General features: G+C 40.2%; 2 protein-coding genes across 3 annotated transcripts; one reads left to right on the top strand and one right to left on the bottom strand.

The window, feature by feature from the left end:
* Positions 1-941: 941 nt before the first annotated feature.
* Positions 942-3,879, bottom strand: pdcl3 (phosducin-like 3). Its single transcript, XM_066706433.1, has 6 exons — positions 3,772-3,879; positions 3,226-3,346; positions 2,882-2,972; positions 2,337-2,480; positions 1,698-1,906; positions 942-1,405 (listed from the first exon to the last, which is right to left on the bottom strand). Exons 1-6 carry the CDS (start codon positions 3,775-3,777, stop codon positions 1,263-1,265), a joined length of 714 nt encoding a protein of 237 aa, XP_066562530.1. The 5' UTR covers positions 3,778-3,879; the 3' UTR covers positions 942-1,262.
* A 2,371-nt stretch (positions 3,880-6,250) lies between these two features.
* On the top strand, positions 6,251-23,790 carry tbc1d8 (TBC1 domain family member 8). Of its 2 annotated transcripts, XM_066706429.1 has the most exons (20): positions 6,252-6,620; positions 10,003-10,113; positions 10,432-10,550; positions 11,102-11,330; positions 11,602-11,842; positions 12,181-12,388; positions 13,375-13,572; positions 13,902-14,054; positions 14,406-14,556; positions 14,855-15,069; positions 15,631-15,748; positions 17,958-18,243; positions 18,394-18,523; positions 18,616-18,714; positions 19,175-19,243; positions 19,795-20,035; positions 20,574-20,639; positions 20,925-21,005; positions 21,334-21,440; positions 21,775-23,790. In XM_066706429.1, the coding sequence occupies exons 1-20, from the start codon at positions 6,494-6,496 to the stop codon at positions 22,207-22,209; spliced, it is 3,384 nt and encodes a 1,127-aa protein (XP_066562526.1). In that variant the 5' UTR covers positions 6,252-6,493; the 3' UTR covers positions 22,210-23,790. The 2 variants fall into 2 exon arrangements, with proteins under 2 accessions (XP_066562527.1, XP_066562526.1); XM_066706430.1 differs by lacking the exon at positions 18,616-18,714 and having other exon boundaries at positions 6,251-6,620.
* The last annotated feature ends 47 nt before the right edge of the window (positions 23,791-23,837 follow it).

Raw genomic sequence — 23,837 nt, 5'->3', positions numbered from 1 at the left:
CAATGTACATATTCTTATGGGTTCCTGATATTGATGCTTTTACTCTGAAAATAAACTAAATTGATTTGTTCTGCACATTTCAGAGAATTGTAAAGATATTTGAATACGTACTGTTATTATTGTCAAATATGATTTACAAATTCACTTTAGAAGTGAGATGAATCTGCCTACTGAGAATTGTTATGGTTTCTTGTGGTAAACCCACATCAAACATATCACAACCACTAGAAAAGTATTTATGCTATCAAATATGAAGATTAATCATAAATCTCAAAAAATACTCACTACAATCTTTTGTAGTCATTTTTGTATTACTTTAGTATAAATACATGTTATTTTGGATTCATATGTTGTATTTTTCTAACTTTATGTGATTGAAAAGACACAAATTCACCCGTTTTCTCATTGGAAATAGGTTGATTGCAAAATGTCACTATCTTTCTCACAAAAGCAAAGTTTGTGGGGAATAATAGCCATTTTCTATACTTTTGAGGCATAAGCGATTAGGAAATAACACTTACTACCCAGGAACAAAAAAAAAAAAATTGTTACACAGTGTAATCACTATTTACAGTAATGCTTACCTTCATTCAGTTACATATTCCAGACTTTATATATTCAAGATGAGGGAAAAAAAATCTCTTTGCTGGTTTTCTCCCCTGAGTTCCAGGTTGTCAAATTTTTTTTATTTAGATTATTGCCTTTGGATGGTTTGCAGAATCATATTAAGAGTATTTGTTTGCTTATTCAATAAAAGACATGTTGCTTGAAGCTATTTACAGCAAAAAATGAAAAACATGTATTTTCTTGCCTGAGCACATTTCTGAAACACCAATAATAATACAAATAATGGTGCAAATATTCTACCTTTTTTATTTGGATTACCTGATCTTCATTTTTATGTTGAAGAATTAAAAATCACATACCAGAGAAGAATGGTATTATTTACAGTATTATTATTTTAATAGTAACATTAGTTTTTTCTTAAAAAGACATTGATCTTAAAAAAATACACAGGATTTCCAAATATGACATGATGTTTCAGCTCATGAGGTCAGTGTGAAATCCTCCCATCCCTCATAACATCGATGTGCATCCTATCCAGAAGGAAGACCCTGGTAGACGCCTCTCTTCGGAGACAAGGCCAGTCCGTGGAGAGTGTCTAGGTGATGCGGATACACCACACAGAAGGAAAACATGCAAAATAGGTCAACATTGTACTGGGTGGAAACACCAACGATGGGCTTCAGAGCCTTCAGTAACTAATCTTCGTCTGAGTCGATGTCCTTTCTTGTTGGGAGAGAGCATCTGATTGATGACATCAACTTATCCTCAATCTGTTTCCTAGGATTTTCCTCCAAGTCTGTCTTCACAGCCCCAGCTTCTGAAAGTTTCCACTCCAGTTCTTCAGAAATAAATTAAATAAATTAGCAACATTATATTTAAGATCCTACAACACTATTTCCACAGGAAGCTATTTTTGCAGAGAAGTACAGGAGTGCTGTACATGTAGTTTGCAAGGGGATTTTCACATCAGGTGGGCATCATTAATACTAATACTGGTCCTTAAAATGCACTCATTTATACATTATACATTGAGCATTAAAAATATGTCTATGTACAAAGTAGAAATAAGTTGGTTTTAGTTTAAAAGATTGAGACACTTTTGAAATATGTTAATGATAACATTAACTTACCTTCTATTTTTAAATTCATGCCCCCAAAGAGCAGTGGTCCAATAAACTGTGCCCTCATATCACCTTCAAGATACACAAATATAGTGGGCAGATTCCTGTCAGGGTAATTGGGTATACAGGTTGTGGAGATTGACTTGAGAAATTTTGTCTGTGGGAATTTTCTTGCAAGCTCAGTTAGGTGCTGATTTATTAAGGTGCAGAGAGGGATGCTGAAAGAAAATGTACAGAAAGACCAGGGTTACCAAACCAAAAATAACAAAATCCTATTGCAAGGTTGAATGTTGGATATGTTTTTTAAATAATAAACAATGCAGCGAGAAATGAAATCCAAGCCTTTCAGTAAACTCAATCAGACTCTGCGGCCATTTCCATTTCATTGTACACTTTATGCTTTTCTAGGTTTGTGTGATGTTCAGAATATAGACTAATTAGCCAGTATTTGGCTCAATCAAACTATTCCCAATATCACATGTAACATGTAGCCATTTCAGAAACAAGACTTCCTCATGAGGTAATTTTGTCTGTGAGTCTGTCTCTTCACTTTATTTTTGTTAACAAAAAAAAAATACGACACAATGACATTGCCTTTACACATCGTGTTGTTAATTAATAGAATACTAAAGATGACAGTGAACATACCCTGTTTTATAAAGATGCAGCACAACCCAGATCCCCTCGCCAGCTTTGTTTACTTCTTGTACATAATCCTGACCAGAGATCTCCACTAACTCTCCAAATGCATTTTTGATCTGCTTAGCTTTCCACTCAGCTAGCCTTTGTTGTCTGAAAATATTGAAAACAGGAAAATTAGAAAAGTTAATCCTTAAATACAGACTGAAAAATAAACATGAATTAAGTGTAAAGCAGAAAATCTAATAATTCCTAAATAATAAATGTACTTACATACATTTCAGTTTGTGCAGATGACTGCTCTGGTACAGCTACATAACTGATTACACTATGACTATACATTTAATCTCTTTTTCAATAATTATTTTTGTATTGTGTGTGTATGTATATATATATATATATATATATATATATATATACACACATATATATATATGAATAAAAATAGTATAAGCAACCTTGATAGTGAGAGATCTTACAACCCCTGCTAGGTGTGAACAATGTTATTTTTACCATGTCTACTCTTTGGAGGTAAACCATGCTGATATACAGACCTGTACATCTCAATGGCTCGCTCGTCCTCATCATTGAACTCATCTTCGTTTTCCTCAAGCTCATCCAGAGTCATGTCCTCATAGGTTTTCACTGTTGGACAAAACAGTATATAGTTAAAAAAAAAAAAACGTATTTTCTCTTTAATTGACAGAATAATTAATGCAGTGTAATCCAATTTCATTTTGTGTCTCCTCTCTGCAAATGTTAATACAAATATTAGGTCTCCTGCCACACAGACATCACTTTGTGATCTCATGGTACAGCCTGAGCAGTAAGACTGAAGTGACTACAGGACAATGCAATCTTCCAAAATATTCACACGCAGAAATGTGCTGGAACTCACCCACTGACTGCTGCTGTGACACATGCTCCTCATCTTCCTCTTCCTCAACCGGCTTCTCCTTTGGAGGCAGGATGCCCTTCCTCCGCAAGATGTCATTCCACTCCGTGTCTGCATTTGGATCCTGAAGAAACAAATCAGAAACCCAGCTGTTGTTGGCACAATAGAAAAGTACTGCCAGAACGTGATGCTTCATTTCCATTTCAGTTTTGCTTGTTTTAACTATTAAATCGAAACCCATCAGTACAGAACTTGTATTACTTTGAATAACGGGTTTGTTAGCAGATGTTAAGAGCCTCATTTTATCAACTTAAATCTTTAATATAACACAGTAAACATGACACAAAGAAACATATCCCAAGACTAACCAAACTATACGTTTTCTACATTTCCTTTTATGGACATCAGAAACTTTCAGTTCATGTATTTTAAACCACAAAGCATTATATAATTAGTTGCACTCATTACTTTAGTTAAATACTTTAACAAGCAGACAATACTAAAAATATATCAATTTGCTTAATTATTTCCAAATTATTCAGAATATACCTGCATTTTCTCTTTCTATCAGAAGCTCCGAATGAAATCACGTTGACACCCCACCTAGACACACGGAAGTGCGCAGTCCGCCCGTCCCAAGTGTCCGACGGATACCACGCATTTAGTTCCGCCCAACATCTCTTCTTGTTTAAATCACCCCCTTTCTCTCGACAATATAATATTTTTAAAGCACTAAATACCACTAATGAGTATACACTAATAATGCGATATCGTATGCAATTAGATTTTGTATCCTAACATAAAAGCGTATTTGTGGGGACGACTATAGATGTGACACCAGTTTCCCGTCTGCCTCCTAACAATGTCCTTATTAGGAGAGAGACCGGCCGATCCATATGTAGAAACAGCAGCTGCGACTGAGCAGGAGGAGACATAGCAGTTGTAAATAAACGTCACACAATCTGATGGACACCACCTTGTGACTTTCTTTGGTGGGAGAAACAAATATCCTTGATAATTGCAGATTATGAACGTTTATATTTCTCTTTTCTTACACTTCCCTTTGGTTATTCCTTAATAATAGTGTTCTGATTGTTGTACATTGTAACAGTTTCTGCAGCTCTAGTCAATCACAATGAACAACATTTTTTAGTAGCTCATATATGTCCAGAGGGGGTCTTTTTGAGCTATTTTAATATTGTAATAAATTTACAAAGGCACATTAAAGGCACATTAAAGTTTTAGGCTGTGAAATATGTTCTTATCGTTTATTTAGTATATATGTGTAAGAGCTGATATGCACGCCACTTTTTCATTTTCTGTTTTACAATTTAATAAATCCTGTAGAATATGGTCACTGTGACATTTATTACAATATAGGCCTACATGTTGTTTCCCACGACTGTGTACACGACATTAGAATAAGACAGAGCAGAATAAAAACGTCCAAGTACTAGTATAAGATTTATTAGAGGGGAAATTCAGAAAACTATGTCTGACAATGATCAAATAATCCAACTATAATATTACTTATAGTCAAGTAGAAAAACATATTGTGGTAAGACAAGTTTAATATATTTTAAACATGAATAGGCCTATTACAGTGTTTCCTATTATTATGTTGTTGATTTTTGTGTTATTATTTGTTTACAGGAAGCATAGATAAAATATACATTGGAGTATTACAACCACTCTGGTCTGCAGTAACACATGGGTCATTATGATCCCTGATCCAATGAATATCACTGACATTGCTTCCCAGTTATAGCAATTACTGTTAATCGTTATTTGTCAGTATAGATGGAAAGCTTGTATTCACTGACTGACTTACAGATACATTTTTAGTATGTGGTCAAGGTCACAACCACATCAGCGCTAGCACATTATTGTATGAAAAGGCTAACGCACGACCTTTCGGGGGTTGCAGATTTATATACAAGGCCTTGGTGTACCAGTCCATTATAACTGACAACCAGACTGCATACAAACACAAATACTATGCAAAACATTGGTTAAAAATAGGTAGAGTAAACGGCTGTAGTGAAAGGTGCTCACAACTATTCACAGTTACAATGGGGGAGGTGTGTAAACCAGAGAGCGGCAGTGCAGCATTTACACTGGAGTCAGTCGTTTGCATTAGGCTGATCAAATGTGTAATCAATTTTGGAAAATATACTTTTTAAACCAGGTTTTCCCAGTCCTGTTCTGGGGGGCGGGGGCTGCATCTTTTGATTTTCTTTCACCTTGGCTAATCAAACCCTTTATAACAATTTGAAATATTTGTCTGATAAGGTTTTTTTTTTTCCCCTTTTGTAATTAATTCAAGCTCTGACTAGGATACTTTGGCATTAGGACAGCATTAACCTTGTACCAGGTGACCTCTCATTTAGGTGAGCTTTATGACCAGGTGTCAGGTGGCAATTGAGCTCTTAAAGAATTAATAATGGTTATAATGGCAGTGTTTGATACAATACAATGTAATGAGTGTATCCAAGGTGCCTGTGTCTACGCATCATTGATTGCCAGTCTCTTGAGGGTTGCTCAGACAGGTTGGAGAGAGCAGTTTAATGAGCTGAGGACAGACTGAGCAGGACTGTGTTTTCTCAATGTCTTGGCAACAACATAAGCTTCTTAAGCCCAGTATTTTTCAACGCAATGAGGGCATTACAAAAGAAAGAAATAATAATAAGTTTGGCTGCAATGAAAATAAGACCTGGTGTCTGGTTTGGGCACCTCTCTTCTGATCATTATCTTGCAATACAATAAAATGTTTCGTTATAAGCTATAGAAAGATTCACAATACCAACTCTTCCACGATCACCAAGAACACACATGGACAAACAGCTGTATGGACAGTTGGAGCTGGAGGTGTTAAAACAGCCCATTCAGCGACAGTCACTCGAATCAGAAACGGGCATTAATACCGTTTTCATGGCTTTTATTTTCCTATTCCCTTAAATCTCGACATCACAAAACACCAAGTATAAATCCCGCAGTTGCCCATCACAGGGGCAGGGGGCTCACACTTCCTCTGCCCCCGCGGAACTGTGGGATAGGCTGGACAAATGCGGAAGTCAGATGCGCTGTGTATTTACATTGGGGACAATTATGACTCCAGCACGTAAAGCGGGGCGCTGGAAACTGATCATGGATGATCCGGAGACTTGTTTTCATCCGTAACTGAAATTTAACGCCATACGAGCTTGCGTGCGCGTACTGTGCACATTACGAGTGATATTTGTATGTCCATGTCTGTTTTGTTGGCTGGAGAATGTGGTTGAATCCCGAGGAGGTTCTGCTTAAAAATGCTCTGAAGCTTTGGGTGACAGAGAAATCCAACACGTATTTCCTTCTGCAGCGCAGGAGGGGACATGGAGACTCCGGGGGGAAATTCACAGGTAAGGAGCAGTCTGCCGACTTTAAGGATTAGAAAAAAAAAGCTTTTGCTTGCTTGGGCAGTTTCAGGTTTTATGTAAGATTTACCTATGCATTTCAATCAAGCAAGATCTGTACGTATGCTGTACAGATTTAAAGACCGTGCACGTTTCCTATAAAGCATGCATAAATAAAGCTAAGGTCCGTCAGTACAGGTTGCATGGTATTTACACTTAAGGTAGCTAATGAGTTACCAACAAAAAATAGTTAGCTATTAATATGTGCATGCTTTTTGTTTTTGTTTAGAAAGATAAAAGGTTTTGATCCCAATCATTAAAACTGAAAGGATTAATAGACTTACTGCCCCCCCCCCCCCCAGCATTTTAATTTTTTACAATTTAATTGATTTTAATAGTACGTACAGTATCTGTGATTTTTTGTTGAACATTTTTTTGTGTGTAGTTTAATAATCTATATTTATCATATTGTACCCTTTTCAACATCAATGATAATGATGATAATAATAATAATAATAATAATAATAATAGAAAAACACCCTGAAACAAACTGCAATTATATGCAGTGTAGGCTATTAAATGTTTTATTGGTTACGTTCAATAATGATATGAATGTAGTCTATATCTTCTGTCTACAGACTATTGTGGAATTCATCTTTGAAAATATTTGGCTTTATATTTAGTAAAAACAACCCTTCACAAGAATGTAAAGCAGATCATCTGTGGATACCAACAGGGTTTTTCCTCACAACATTAGAAAATGGGGGAAAAAAAACAAAACTAAAAACAATGTGACACAGATTTCTGGTATGTTTCTAACTGAACATATCAACAAATGGGTTACATGAAACTGGGTTCTTCTTAGATAAAAGAAAATCTATTGTAATTGTAACCATGCAACGGTTTTAGAGGGTGAAATTGCATACTGCTGTGAAGAAAACATGGATTGTGCAAGACAACTTGTATGTTTAAATTAACAGTAGTTGAGATAACAAAGGCTGAGACGGGCGTGTCTTTTGGCAAGGAGGACAGCAAGTAACACTACACTGAGGACAGATAGTAGCCCTAAAACGTTTATTGCCTGCCCTAAACTTTGAAGTGCTGTTTTTGCTTTTGTGATCCACTTTTGAGACACTCATTCTAGGGCCTATCTTCATAATTTTAGAAAACGGAATCAAGCTTTTTTTTGTTGACAAATACAAATGGTATCACTTTACAATATGAATTGGAAGTCACTTTTCTAACACATGGTTTGGTGAGTTCTGCATTTTCTTGATTTCACAGGTGAGCAAAAATAGTTTCTGATTTTGCCTGGGTGCTAAGAAAAGAGCATGTTCTACAGTCTACAAGCTGCGCTGCAGTGTCAGATGTGTTATGGGGGCGTTTGAAACGCAAAGGATGTAGCTGTCCGAAGTGTTAGTGACTATAGTGAGGAGTTTTGTTTCAGGGGAAGTGAGAAAACGACAGAAATAGCTGATAAATACTTGTGCAGAAATGCTTAGTTTGGTTTGTTGCACATTGGTCTACATGTGATTGTGAATCTGGTTGGGTTTAATCTGTTGCAAATGTAAATACCACAAGTTCTTTAATTTCTTGACATGTAAATTGTGATATTCTTTCATCTGCTGCTTAGTTTAAACAGAACCTTACGCACCCCAATCAATAGTGGAATTAATGAATATTGATTAAAAACATTTACATAACTGAGCATATTTATAAATTGTGGAAAACAAGGTGGATTGTAGGTCAGTATTGAAACCACTGTATAGGTCTCTAGATTTATAATTAACCAAAGTCAACTTCCTCTTCCTTAACATTGACTTTCTAAAGCAAGACTTCAGGTGGTTACGTATCATACTTTCATACGTGTTCCACTCTGAGATTCTCAACACCGATTTGAGTGTGTGAGAGACTCGCATTACAATCGGTACTCCATTATTGTGTAAGAGTATATTAAATATTGCAGAACACGAGCAAAAATCCAAGATCTGGTTATTTGCATGTCCCTGGTAATTTACATTCAGTACTCATGCATGGTTGTGTACAGAAGAATCCAGATTTGAATCTTGGCCATCCTCTGTGTTCTTAAACATAATCTCCCACTGCCTGTAAACTCAAAAGTCAGTCGGAATCATCATTTTATATTTAAGGTTGTTTTATATACACAGGCTATCCTTACCTTGTACAGGGGTCTGTAAGAAAACTGAAAAGTCTGATCTATCCATTTATAAGACTTGTTGTAAGCCCCTGAAATATTATCACGAGGGAATAAAATTATTCACCAGAAGGCCCTAAAAAAGGGAAACAGTGGTTAAAATGAAACAGGAGGTTATTGTTTAACAGTTGGTCTGTGAATGAATTATAACTGATACATTAGATGGAGCAATAACTAAACCCTGAAAACATGACCCTGATTAATTCTAAAAAGAACTACTGTAGTGATGTGAAATGGCTTCATTGTCTCACAGTGTGCCCTGCTGCCTGCTTTTCCTAGCATTGTACAAATCCTGCACTGTACTTGATATCTTCCCCTCAGCCATCTGTAGCAGCAGCCTGTGTCTAGTTACAGAGTCGAGCTGTAGTGAAAGCTGTTGGGGATGCTGGGAGATAGTGTGACTCCTTTCACTATTGCTTCAACTTCTGCAACTGTTGGCATATGAAGCGGTAGGAAATAATTTGGCCTTTTGCACAGCTGCAGTATTGACAGCTGATCATTGCACGAGTTCAGCCAAGTGTACAGCAAGAACAAGCCAGTTCTAGTTAGTGTTTTTGGGTGGATTTAATGGCCTCTTGTGAGATTAGCTAGCAAGCAACAAATCTTGTAACAAAGCTACCTTTACAATTACAGCAGTAATCTTGCTCATAATGACGCTTACAATAACACTGATTTATATTTGTTCTGAACAATTTGTATTGTATTCAAACCGATGTGGCCATGAACACTTATTTTATAATGATGATCTGCTCAAATCTAGTGTCGGAGGAGTTATGAAAATGAAGAGCTCAAATGTAGTCATTAAAACAGTTGTTGCTAGATATTTGGTGGCCAGATTGGCAAGCTAGGGAAAGGTAACTTCATGTTGCCAGCAGACAGCTACTGAGACTGCTTCCTAATGTATATGCGGTCAGCAGAAGGAGCTCTGGTAGTGGCTTTGATCTGTGGTGGTTGAAAATAAGAGTGTGACCGGATAACGTTGATCAAAGTACAGCACAGCGATTGTAATTGACCCTAGGCTGGCTTTACAGCATCTATTTAATAAGAGTCAGATTTCATTCTCTTCCTGTCAAGTCCTGTTGCAGTTGAGCTGCTCCTGTGTGGTACAGGCGTGTGTCTTAATGTGTTTGCTGTAGACCCCCTGACGTGTCCATGCTCTGTGCTCTCCCGCAGGCCTGTTGGTCGGAGCTCTGGACACCGTGCTGGACTCCAATGCCCGTGTCGCCCCCTTCCGCATTCTTCTGCAGGTCCCAGGGTCGCAAGTCAGCTGGGCCATCGCCAGCGGTAAGTTCATTGCATCCCCATAACCAGGCTGTGTCCCTCAGCCATTCCTTTACAAAACAGACAGACTTGTCTATATAAATGTCATATTGCAAGTTGTGCAAGATGTAGTGCATATTTTCCATTTGGATCGGTTTCTGCTATGTCCTAGTCCCTAACCGAAATAAGGGAGATTAGTAAGCCCATCCTCCTATAACATAGTTTTCTCCTTAATCTCAAAAGTGAATAAATTAATTTAATTGATATTTAAAAATAAAGCTCTAACAATCACTTAACATGTATTTGTGCAGTAACACTTTCGCCCTGTGCTTGTTTTGGAAGGTGCCACTGCGGAGGAGGTGAACCGGCACTGGGAGTGGCTGGTTCTGAACCTCCTCCACACTCTGTCAGTGTTCGAAAACAAGGATGACATCACCAGCTTTGTCAAAGGCAAAGTAAAGGTAGGACCCAGACCAGCTTTCTCACAAAGTGGGCACTGTGGTACTGATGCCTTCCACCTAGAGCAGTGGTTCCCAAACCGGTCCTGGGGGACCCCCTACCCTGCTGGTTTTTGTTCCAACCGAGCTCTCAATTACTTAATTGAAGTAACAATCTGCTTAGATTTTACTTTTTAAATTAATACAAATAGTTGTTTCTTCAGTACGTTTTTTAATATAATTCTATATTATATATATTATATTATATAACTTAAAACCCCTACTGTTTAAAATAATTAAAAGTCTCTGATTTAGGAAATTATTAGTTCAATTAAGGGTTCAATTAAGTAATTGAGAGCTTGGTTGGAACAAAAACCAGCAGGGTAGGGGGTCCCCCAGGACTGGTTTGGGAACCACTGACCTAGAGGATTCTAGGGGAGAGTCTGGGATTAGATTTCAGAGGAAATGCTTGGGGGAGGAGTTTAGCCTGTTAAGATTCTGTTCCCATGCATGAATGCTCTCACGTCATCAGGTCTTCAGGGCCAAACATTTAAGTGCCTGTAATCTTCCCACAGGGGCTCATAGCAGAGGAGGTGAGGAGTAGACAAGCAGTCCAGGAGGAAGACCCAGAGAAGTTCCGAGAGGCCTTGCTGAAATTCGAGATGCGGTTTGGCCTGCCCAGCTCTGAGAAGCTGGTCACCTACTACTCCTGTTGCTGCTGGAAGGGGCGGGTCCCCCGGCAGGGCTGGCTGTATCTCAGCATCAATCACCTGGCCTTCTACTCCTTCCTGCTGGGCAAGGAAGGTCAGCCCACAGTCCTGTCCAGTTCTGCTTTCAGCTCCCAGGCACTGTTCTCTTACTGTGCAGAGCAAACTGTGACGAGATGCTGCCATTTGGGTTCAAACTGTATTGCTAAATGTGAAGATGTACAGTAAAAGGAGCAAATACCTGTTCCAAAAATCCTGCTAATCTTATCTAATGAAGCCAGAAGTTTTATTGTTTATATAGCTTACAGAGTAGTCCATGTATTTGCAGTCTGAGGAAGAGTGTGGTGTTGGTGTCTTCCCCGATGCAGTGAAGATGGTCATCCCCTGGGCAGACGTGACCAGATTGGAGCGAGCCTCCCCCAGCTTCATGACGGACGCGATCCGGGTGACCACGAGGAGCCGCCAGAGAGATTTCTCCATGTTCCTGAGCATAGAGGAGGCCTTCCAGATGATGGTGCAGCTGGCTGACATCACACTGCGACGGCTGCTGGACAATGAGGGCTTTGAGCTGGACCAGGACCTGCAGCAGCCTGCGCACATCACCAAGAGGTCTGTGAGAGCACAGAGCTGAGACTGGGGTCTGCCATACAGAGTGGACATGGCTGGCCTGTGGTTTACAGTGCAGGGAGGGTGGCACATGTTCCTGTTACAGGGCTGCTGATGTGTCTTAGAATGTGACACTCTTAAGTGTAGTGCATTTTATGTTGACTTTAATTTTTTAATTTTTTTATAATCGTACGGAACATCTGATTGGCTAGTATCTCCATTATGCATTGTTATGTATGAACCAGCATGTTATATCCAACTGTTTTTAGTAAATGAAAGTTAAGAACAAGGACCTAAGCATGCCCTGTCTCTCTCCCTCCTCACTGTGTGTGTGTGCGCAGAGTGCTGGAGGAGCATGCTCAAAAGGAATACTTCCTGGCGCTGTTCCGACTGCCACGGCGAGAGAGGCTGCATGAAGTAGTGGAGTGCTCTCTGTGGACCCCCCACAGCCGCTGTCACACGGCCGGCACGCTCTATGCCTCTGACAGCTACATGTGCTTCTGCAGTCGAGAGGAGGGCTGCTGCAGTCTGCTCATCCCCCTCACAGAGGTAGCTGCACACTTGCTGTGCTTCACGGTGCTGTTCATTTTGGCATTCTTTTGGGATAAAATCTTGAACATCTGGTAGGCCTGAAGGACCACAACTGTCCATTTCTAACTTTGCTGAAGAAAATACTTGATTGAACTGAAAACAAACAAATACCTATACAGTCTTCGGGTCTTTGACTGCCCTTGAATTTGACTGACAAATGCTGCTAGTGTTCTCTGTCAGTCTCATTGCCAATTTTACTGAATATTTTTGACAAAAGAAAAACATGTTTATGAAATGGATGTCAAAATAAATTCAAGAGGTCCTTCTCTACTTGTTGTTCCTTATTTGATGTGCTTCTGACCCTTTGATTGCAAAATGTAATCATTTTTAAGTAAGACATTTAAGAATTCCAGTCCTCAAATGCTTACTTGCAATCAAATGTGTTTTAAGGGAAGTGAGAAACTAGATGTTCACTCACTTCCTAGTGGTAAAATCATGTGCATTTAGAACAGAAAATACCACCAAAAATACAATGTTAATCTTAGTCTTGTAGTTTCATATGTGTATAAATATATATATTTTGCAGATTCATATATTTTCACACATTACATATATAGAGAAAAAAAGAGAACCCGAATGTAACGGATATTCAGACGTGTCCTATATAACACTTTCTTTTCTGTATTTGGCTAGTAGAAGGATTACTATTAGTTTACAGACATTTTGATCAGAATTGGTGAAAAATGTTGTCCTTTTAACTGTCCTGTATGAAATGCACCTTAACTTAATTCTAATTAACAGGACAGTCAATTGCTACCACTTCTCTAATATATGTGGTGGTAGGTGTTAGACAATCCTCAAATGAAAGTGGTTAGGGATGGTACTGTTATTCTGTTCGTTGTGAGGAGAAGGGGAAAGTGGCGAGTGCCCTGTACGACACACACACACACACTAGGTCTAGTCCCTCACTGTGTGCCTAAACTTCCTAATGCTGTTTTATTCAGGTGATCTCGATAGAGAAAGCGGAGAGCACCAGCCTCCTTCCCAATCCCATCATCGTCAGCATTCGGAGTAAGAAAGCCTTCCAGTTCATCGAGCTCCGAGAGCGAGACGTGCTGGCGGAGAACATGACCAAGCGGCTGAGGAGTGTGCAGTGGAAACAGGCCATGTTCCGCAACAAGGACAACCGCAAGAAAGCCCTGGTACTGAGCAGCTAGTTAATAATGAAAATGCTTGGAATGTACACTTTTAGTTAATTAGGCTATATCTATCCATCTATATGATGTATATACATTATTTTGTTTCAGTTGTACAGAAAAAGTTAGTGTATACCAATTAAATCACCTAATTTCATTGCCAAACTGTAAATCGCAATGCAGCATGACCATCAGGAGAGAAAACACCTACCGAGAAATACACCCTTTGGCTCCCTCTCCAGCAAGCACTGGCCAGCAGTTTAATGTAATGAAAACAGTGACATGGATATGTTACTGCTGTATTTGAAAAATAAATGCATATCTTTGCCCCTTAGATTGCTCCTACACCATATTACACTTTCTACTATGACAAAATGTATTCGGACTGTGAAGACAATGAACCATCTGGGAAACCAACCACACTGAACACAGAGGCCTTAATGTCAGCTTTTCATCATACGCAGCCAGAGTCTTCAAACAACAAACCCGTAAGTGGAGAACAATAAGCATTCAATTCCAGAGACTGCGATCTCCTTTGTTTCATAGCCAACTTGTATTGGTCAGTTGGTGGCATGGAATTGTCTGAAACATGCAAGAGTTAAAGTTAGCTTGAAGTTGGCCAGGGTGTCAGTGCCTTGTTGCACAGAAGTGACTCCTGTGGCTTACTGGGTGTTTGTGAGCCCACAGTGTTCTCTGAGAGTTGCTTTATAATGCCCTGCAGTGTTGTAGCTCGGCTGTTTATGCCGTGGACTGTGGTATACAAAGTAGATGGGGATTCCTGAACAGCAAACAAAACCTGATTTTGAAAGTGAAGGCTGTGTGTCTGTGCTGTGCTGCAGCCCATAGAGCAGGCCAAGGAGCGGCTGTGGCAGGACCACTTCGAAGAGTACGGCCGGGGGGTGTACATGTTCCGCACGGAGAAGATCCAGAGGCTGGTAGCCATGGGGATCCCAGAGTCACTGCGGGGGGAGCTCTGGCTGAGTTTCTCAGGTGAGGGACAGGGTCCATGGGTGGGTGTTTCGCAAAGTCAGTTAAAATGGCTCCTCTTACTACTGAGAACTAATTTCCCTGTTTAGACTTTTCAATGTGAAACCCCAGTAGCATGTCTGATTTGGCAAAAGCTTTGAACTCCTCTTAAGTGGGTAATAGTTAAATAAACATGGAGAATTTCAAAGCACAGACTGCACGCATGGTTTGTGCATGGCGTTGCCTTGGAGAACAGCCTTCACATTCTTGTCATGCCTCCTCTGTTTCACACAATGGGGTGTCTGTTTTGGTGCCAATGCAGACTCTGCTTCTGACCTCTCCTTCCAACCTGACTACTACGCTAACCTGGTGTCAGAATCCTTGGGCAAGTGCAACCTGGCCTCGGAGGAGATTGAAAGGGACTTGCACCGCTCCCTGCCCGAGCACCCCGCCTTCCAGAGCGATGCCGCCATTGCTGCCCTGCGGAGGGTGCTGACTGCCTACGCCTACAGGAACCCCAAGATCGGCTACTGCCAGGTACGTCCCTCACACCGAAAGCTGGGAGCAATGTTCACTGGCCCACCTACTAAGGCCTGTCTTACAGTAAACTCCCCCTTGTTTCGGGTCTTTTTCCTCCACATCCATGTATCTTTAAAATGCTGACCTCTCACCAAGCACACTGTACTTTTTCAGGTCAAGGGACATGTAATTGTTCTAATAATTTTCTTCACAAGTAATTTGTTGCATCATTGATTGCTTACAGGACCAATAATAAGAATTGTTCTGTCTTCTTTATGAAATGGAAGGGGTCTTAAATCCACTGAGCATCCGAGGAAACCACAATGTATGTACTAACTGTAGACGTTCTATGAGCAAATGGTTATTTATAAGTGTGAGTTAAATGCTATTAAAAGATGAAGGCTATCAGAAGTCCTGGCTGTTACAGTATGTGTCTCAATCCTCAGAGTAATAGGATAGAAAAGGTTTGCCAGTTAGAAGCCTACCTGTAAAATGCAACAGAAAGCAAACACAAACCCCATTAAACTTGTGACCGTCCCTGTTCTCAGTGTCTCGTGCGTGTTGTTGTCTCACTCCCAGTCCATGAATATCCTGGCCTCAGTGCTGCTGCTCTACACAAAGGAAGAGGAGGCCTTCTGGCTGTTGGTGGCCATCTGTGAGAGGATGCTGCCAGACTACTTCACCTGCAGAGTCATCGGTATGGACAGGCTGAAACACTTGACATGAACTGGTTTGTTTCTTGATCAGGGTGATGGTGTGGTAGGTATAGGAAAAATGTGAAAGACCAACAACTGACGATCACTTTTGATTTGTAATTATCTTGTTGACTATTAATTTTTCGGTTTGAAATACGAAGATGTTTTTATCTTTTGATGAAGATGTTGCGTATACTCCTGTACTCCTATACATCTGTTTTAACCTGCTTTATAACGCTAGGAATCCATATTCAAGTTGCAAAGACATTAGCTTCCTAAAAGCTGATTTATCATTACATTAATCTTAATCGAACGCCATTTGTACTGTATTTTTATATTGGGGATTATGTTAAGAAGGCTGTTGTGGAAGAAAAAATAATAATTACCATTCGTCCACTGCAAAGAACATTTAACATTATATATTGAATTGTTTTTTTTCCCCACTTTCTCTGTGTACACAGTATATGTACATCTGTGTGTAGAGACACTTGGAATTTTGCATGTGTTTATATACATGTATACTAAACTACCTGAAGTGTTTACAGAATTTACAATCTACAGCTATTTACAATGCATTTTGTAGAATATAGGTCTCTGCCTTAGTGACTGCTGAAATCCTTTTGATAGATGATTTAGAGGAATACTATGCCACACCTCCATTGATGCAGTTTCTAGTGCAGCAAGAGAAGGTGTTGGATGGAACCTCCTGATTTGCCAGTCCAGGTATTCTATGAGATTCAGATCTGGCATTTAAATCTACACTCACCTAAAGGATTATTAGGAACACCTGTTCAATTTCTCATTAATGCAATTATCTAACCAACCAATCACATGGCAGTTGCTTCAATGCATTTAGGGGTGTGGTCCTGGTCAAGACAATCTCCTGAACTCCAAACTGAATGTCTGAATGGGAAAGAAAGGTGATTTAAGCAATTTTGAGCGTGGCATGGTTGTTGGTGCCAGACGGGCCGGTCTGAGTATTTCACAATCTGCTCAGTTACTGGGATTTTCACGCACAACCATTTCTAGGGTTTACAAAGAATGGTGTGAAAAGGGAAAAACATCCAGTATGCGGCAGTCCTGTGGGCGAAAATGCCTTGTTGATGCTAGAGGTCAGAGGAGAATGGGCCGACTGATTCAAGCTGATAGAAGAGCAACTTTGACTGAAATAACCACTCGTTACAACCGAGGTATGCAGCAAAGCATTTGTGAAGCCACAATACGTACAACCTTGAGGCGGATGGGCTACAACAGCAGAAGACCCCACTGGGTACCACTCATCTCCACTACAAATAGGAAAAAGAGGCTACAATTTGCACAAGCTCACCAAAATTGGACAGTTGAAGAATGTTGCCTGGTCTGATGAGTCTCGATTTCTGTTGAGACATTCAGATGGTAGAGTCAGAATTTGGCGTAAACAGAATGAGAACATGGATCCATCATGCCTTGTTACCACTGTGCAGGCTGGTGGTGGTGGTGTAATGGTGTGGGGGATGTTTTCTTGGCACACTTTAGGCCCGTTAATGCCAATTGGGCATCGTTTAAATGCCACGGCCTACCTGAGCATTGTTTCTGACCATGTCCATCCCTTTATGACCACCATGTACCCATCCTCTGATGGCTACTTCCAGCAGGATAATGCACCATGTCACAAAGGTCGAATCATTTCAAATTGGTTTCTGAACATGACAATGAATTCAACGGGAGCTTCGTGCCCTGGATGTGCATCCCACAAATCTCCATCAACTGCAAGATGCTATCCTATCAATATGGGCCAACATTTCTAAAGAATGCTTTCAGCACCTTGTTGAATCAATGCCACGTAGAATTAAGGCAGTTCTGAAGGCGAAAGGGGGTCAAACACAGTATTAGTATGGTGTTCCTAATAATCCTTTAGGTGAGTGTATTTTCAAGGCTGTTCTCCTTCAACCACTGTTACATTCCTGCTTTGGTGGTTTTATATAATTATGCTAGTAGATGAATGCCACTTGCCATAAATCTTGTTAATACACTGTTCTCTAAAACATCACAATACACAACTTAACAACCAATCTCCAACTGACAAACTATTGCTGGCAGTGGTCCCATTGCTTGTCCCAGTCCTTCACGTGGATAAGTGTACAACGTCTAAACCGCAAACACCCAAGGTGGTTTGACCTGCACTGCCCCATGTCTGTTCTTGCCCCTTATGCATGTCCCCTGTGCTTCCAGGAGCCCAGGTAGATCAGTCAGTGTTTGAAGAGCTGATAAAGGAGCGGCTGCCCGAGCTGGCCGAGCACATCCCCGACCTCTCCCCACTCTCCTCCATCTCCCTCTCCTGGTTCCTCACCCTGTTCCTCAGCATCATGCCCTTTGAGAGTGCTGTCCGCGTGGTGGACTGCTTCTTCTATGATGGCATCAAGGCCATTTTCCAGCTGGGACTGGCGGTGCTGGATGCCAACGCGGCAGCCCTTTGCAGCAGCACCGACGATGGGCAGGTCATGATGATTCTGTCCAGGTACATGGCAAATGACCTTTGGCCTTCTTTGACTCCAAAACTTCCATTTCTGTCTGTCATTCCTAGTACTTCTGGAAAAAGCCAATGCAATAATGTAAGTGATGAAATCTTCAACACTGTTTCAAATTGTGTTGTTTTGCATGCTTGCAGTTTTTTAGAGCATGTAAAGAACGAGGAGAATCCCTCCCCCCCAGCGAAGAGCCCCCAGTCTGGTGTGGAATCAGACCAAGACTCTGTGCAGGAGACCCAGATAGCCGACCTCATCAGAGACTCCTATGAGGTGAATTATAAAGGACATTATTACTAAAGGGGGTGAAATTGTATAAAGAATGTAAATATCTTGAGTTCTGCCTGGTGCTGTCTGTTGTGCAGAAGTTTGGAGGCCTCACAGTGAAGCAGATCGGACAGCTGCGGTGCAGACACAGAGTGCAGGTGCTGCAGGCCCACGAGGACATGACCAAGGAGAACGCGGTGGGTGAGCCCACTGCACATGCAGCACACCTTCACCGAGGCTTCAGAGATCTAAACATGCAGCTGTCCGTCTGCTTTCGAGTGTTCACTTCCCCAAATTCTAAACATTACAGCAACCGCAACTAACTTGTAAATTAAGCTTCTGAAAATGTCTTATTCTATAAAATATATATTTGGGAATTCACTTCACATTAGGGTATAAATAGTGGAGATTTGCTTTGTTTGCTTCTTAATTGGCGGGGGGGGGGGTGGGGAATAGTCAAATCACATTTTTCACAATCACTTTATCACTTTTAACTCTGTCAGGATTATTTGTATTATTAATGTACCATTTTATTTTCTACACACAGATGTTCACAACTCTCAATATAATGCAATTATAGTGTTTACCTTGCCTGTATAAATAGTACTATTACATATGTAATATCAGAAGGTATTTTGTCTCTTTTTTTTCATCCAGCTACGAGTTGTGACTCCAGATGTTTCCCTCGCATCGCAGGAGCTGGGAGATGTCTACGATCTTTTTAAGGTTTGAGCAACAACTACTATTTAAGCCACTAGCCTGAAATAAAGTAAAATGTTTTGCAGACATCAGGGTCTCTAATACTAGGTATTCTGTCGTGGAAGCAGTCGGGTAGGGTAGCATACAAAGAATAAAATCTGCAATAATGTTGCAGTGAATTGGGTATTTTGATAAGCCCTTATTTGTACATGGTCCATAGTCCATTTCAAGTTTCATTATTTAGTATTTGTTACAGCTTGTCTTGTTGTCTTGAATAAATGTACAATGAGGAACTGAAAACTAAACTAGTTTGCCATTTATAATTCATCAGTCTGACATTGAAAAATATCCCTTTGCTAAGTAAGTGAAAATGAATTGAAATTTACACCCCAGTTTGTGTATGTATTACACTTCAGTCCTTTGGAGACCATAGGATTAAAGCTTCCAGGCTGAATGGCATTGGGGGTTGGGGGTGGAACCCAGACACATTCATATCAAATGGAATGGAATATAACCCTTGTTTTAAAGAGGTGGGTAGGCATTGCCTTTCTGAAGGGTGTTTCATGGTTGTGTTGAAGACCCAGTACTTTATAAACTGCTACTGGGGGAGGACGGTGACGGCCCTGCAGCTCCATGACCCCAGCCTGCAGTACGTGGAGCAGTACAGGATCGACCGTCCGCAGTTCAAGAGCCTCTACCAGCTGCTGTCCCCCTGGCTGTGCGGGGTCCACACGGATGCCGTAGCCCACCGCACCTTCACACTGCTGGACCAACACAGGGACTCCCTCATCAGCTTCAAGCCGTTTGCCATTTGGCTAGGTAAGAACCGGCAGCTGAAGACACACTGGGGATGGTCAAGTGCAGTTTCCCCACGTTACAGACTGAGACGGGAGGTATGCAGCACGTTTGAACACAATCACATCCTCATAAGCCACTGTGTATTCTTAAAACAATCAGAAATTCTGTGTTGAAGAACTGGCTGCAATTTCACTTTGAGGCAGTGTACATTTTGTCTTTTTATTAAGAGCATTTGATTGATGCTTTAAATCTGCACTCTAGTTCGGTTCAGAGAGTCCAAGTCCAAGAGGAATTTAGTGAACCGCAACTATTCCTGTAATAATGATATTGTATGATCCAATTCCTTTCAACATGAAGGTTGGCACTAGGCCTATAAAGCTTTCAGGAGAATCAATAACAATATGCAGGAGCTTGAACACCAAAGCCTCAATGACGTCCCACAATAATGCTTTCACCGCCGTTCTGTGTATTAAATGACTAACCATTTTATTTTTTTTAAATGTAATAACATCAAAAAATCTATAAAAGGGAATAAAGCTCGTCTTGGTTTCTCTTACAGATACTATGTACTGTGAAGAACTGAATGAAAAAATCCGACTGTTATACCGGCTGCACATACCCCCTGGTAAGACAATATGGTTTACGATAATGATAATCAAACATAAGTCCAGGGTGCCATGATACCCATGTCCTTGGCCCTGTGTGAAGGTAAAAAGAACAATGGCAAAAGTGGAGTAATAGCCCAACTATGACTTACACTCTTCTATATGCAGAATGACAACAAGTACAATAATAATCATCCACCTATTATTCTGAAGACCATTCCAGTACCATTTATTTGTATATAAAATAAATACATCCCACCTTAGCTTTGATGTTGACGGTGGTCAATAATCATCTGGCATGTTAGCTCTCACAGAAAAGGAAGATGACCCATCTCCGCTGAAGACACCCTTGTTGTCCACTACTAGGCCTCTGTACGTGGATATTTCTAATGGCAAGTATCCCTTTTTCGTTGCCCTCTCACAAAGTGCGTAAACTCAACATGTGACGACTCTGACACAGAATGTAATGAATATGTCTCAATAGAAAATAGTCTATCAGCCCAATATTATATTAAGAAAGGCCAAATGGTGCCCTATAGGACCAGAGAATCCTGGCCATAATGGAGTCCCCCTCAACTTTTAAACTGCCACGTTTTTGCATAGTTCAGCAGAGAAATAGTGGAAACTTGAAAATAACATCAAGAACTTTCTTGTCCCATCTGTTAATAGTCCTGATATTGATCACTAACAAGAAACTCCTTTGTTACCATTTACTTAAAGGGGAGATGAAGGACTATCAAGAACAGCTGAAGCAAATGCTGAAAGACCTTCTAAAAGACAAGGAGAAGGATGCGGACAAACCTCTTCCAATGATGAACCAGGTAATGGATTTCAGACCTGTGTAAACCCAAGAACACACTGGCATGTATTGGCAAATTGCTGTTGGTTTAATTGGTTTAACTGATAATTTCAGCAGCTGAATGTAAAAGTGGATACAAGAGTGGGTAATTGTATGTTCCAAGTTTGATTTTTATTTTCTTTTTAACTGCAGCAAAAGCAGTTAAGGTTGATTTTAGTCATCCGATCCCCCTGAATGTCACTATACATCCAGTATGTTTAGACATCCCATTGCCAACCCCGGTTAAAAGCTAATTTGCCTATTATTTTTGTTGTTCAGGACATTCAAATAGTGTTTCCATGTGATTGGTTTTGCAGAGGGAGTTCATTCAGTTCTGTAAAACACTGTACAGCATGTTCCAAGGGGAACCCAATGAAAACGAGTTGTTCCAGGCCATCGCCACCGTCACCAGCCTGGTGCTACAGATTGGGGAGGTGGGCCAGAGGAGCCAGTGTCCCGGAAACACACCCGAGGAGTGCGCGGTGCAAGTGGATGACGCAAGTCTCACCCAAGGAGGGGCAGAGGCCCCCAAGCAGACTTTCCATATGGACAACGCAGACCCAGGTGGACAGAGCTCCCAGGCGGAAGGGGAGTGGAACGTGACGTTTGAGCAGATTGTGGCCTCGCTTCTCACAGAGCAGTCGCTGGTCAACTTCTTTGAGAGGCCCGTGGATCTCAAAGCCAAAATTAACAGTGCAAAACTGAATCAGTATCATGAAAGAATCAGTCTTCTGATGATCCAGGATTCCTAACTATGGGCAACTGCGTGGTGCTGAAGGGTGCAATTATATCCTCTCCATCTGAGTTTCTTACCTGCTTGATATCCTATTAAGATTATGGTATGTGATGCAGCTTTCATTTTTAACCCTTCCCTTTAAGCTGACTGCCAGTGTTTATCAACTGTTCAATAAGAAGAAAGCTTTGTATATTACTGCCAACCTACAAATACTTTTATATTTATATTGATTGAAATGATCTGGTTGGTCAAGCCAAAACTGTAATTCTTCCAATGGTAAATTTTTGGTGTATTAACTTCTCACATTTAAAAAGTAGAAGGGGAATCCAGAACCAGCATCCTAAAGATTGCAGAGCAAATTTATCAATCATTTTTGCTCTTTCTACTGTGGTTCTTAATTCTATACCAAGCTAAATAAGTTTTAAAAAGTTAGTTTTACCTTCGATTGGCATATGTAAAGGAAAGGAGTAAGGATGCTTTCTTGTCCGTTGTAACATTTATTTATATATAAATTGCAGTGGAATAATTATCAGCGAAGTGAATTCTTAAAATGCCTAAATCATGCGAGGTAGAAAGTTAGCTGGGATTTTGCTGGCTTATGTCCCAGGGCGAGTTGAACACTTAAACTGCTACTGAGCTCTGACGCACTGCGGCCGGTGGAGGTAGGTGGGTGTCATAAAACTGTTTCATAACAACTTGACTAATTCTCGCAAGGTTTGAAGGCTGTGAAGATTAGACTTCAATGACAGATTGTTACCATCTCCTACCTACATGGCATGTGAAATGAAGTATACTAAATTTAAAAGTGTAATACATTGAGCATGTATGCTCACAAGGGGGTGATTTGAAACTGGTAAGACATTAACCCAAATGAGAATGTATCCCTTAATTGCACATCAGAAGGGCAAGTATGTGCAGTTGTATAATACAAGTTTTAAACTTTTGTTCTTAAAAAGGAAACAATGTCCATAAAATCCATAATTCATAGGAGAACTGAAATGATATTTCTCAATTATGTTTGTTTCTGAGAATGTTAAAATAGTTCTTAAAGAACTCTTTGTAAAAGTTTTCCTATTTCTGTAAAAGTACTTAACTACATTTTGCTAGTCTGTGATTGGGAGAAAAAAAAAACTTTGTGATGGATGTTTGTTTTTACTTGAATTCTGAATGGAAATTGTATAATCACTGAAGACTTACAAGAGACAGCTGAAAACTTTCTGTAGAAAACTGAGGGGGAGAGAATGGCTTCTATAAACCATACCAAAGCTCTAACCGGGGTGGGCCTCATCCAAACATGCTTCAAGAATGTAATATCCCAAAAAAGGCTTATCAAAATCTTAATACAAAATCTGAATGTATAGCCTCTCTATCAGGACTTGACAAATACTTTAAGCCACCTGCTTACTGCATCCTGAGTGTCACCATGCATAACAACAATCCCTGTCCCCACCCCTCGTTCCAGTTCAGTCCTGTGTGATCTGTAAGTCTACAATCATGATTTGAATTGCAGTTTATATTTATGCTTTGTGTTTTTCCTTTCAATATAAAAAATGTCTTTGCCAATTACTAAATGTAACATTAAAAAAACATTTCAGCCTTTTTGTGTGAATTTCCTTTTGTAAAGTGAATGATGCCTGCTCTTTG

Source organism: Amia ocellicauda, chromosome 6 (genome assembly GCF_036373705.1).
Source record: "Amia ocellicauda isolate fAmiCal2 chromosome 6, fAmiCal2.hap1, whole genome shotgun sequence".
In the NCBI taxonomy this organism is placed as follows: domain Eukaryota; kingdom Metazoa; phylum Chordata; class Actinopteri; order Amiiformes; family Amiidae; genus Amia; species Amia ocellicauda.
The sequence above is the reverse complement of the archived record's forward strand: the minus strand, read 5'-3'. Positions and strand labels throughout refer to the sequence as shown.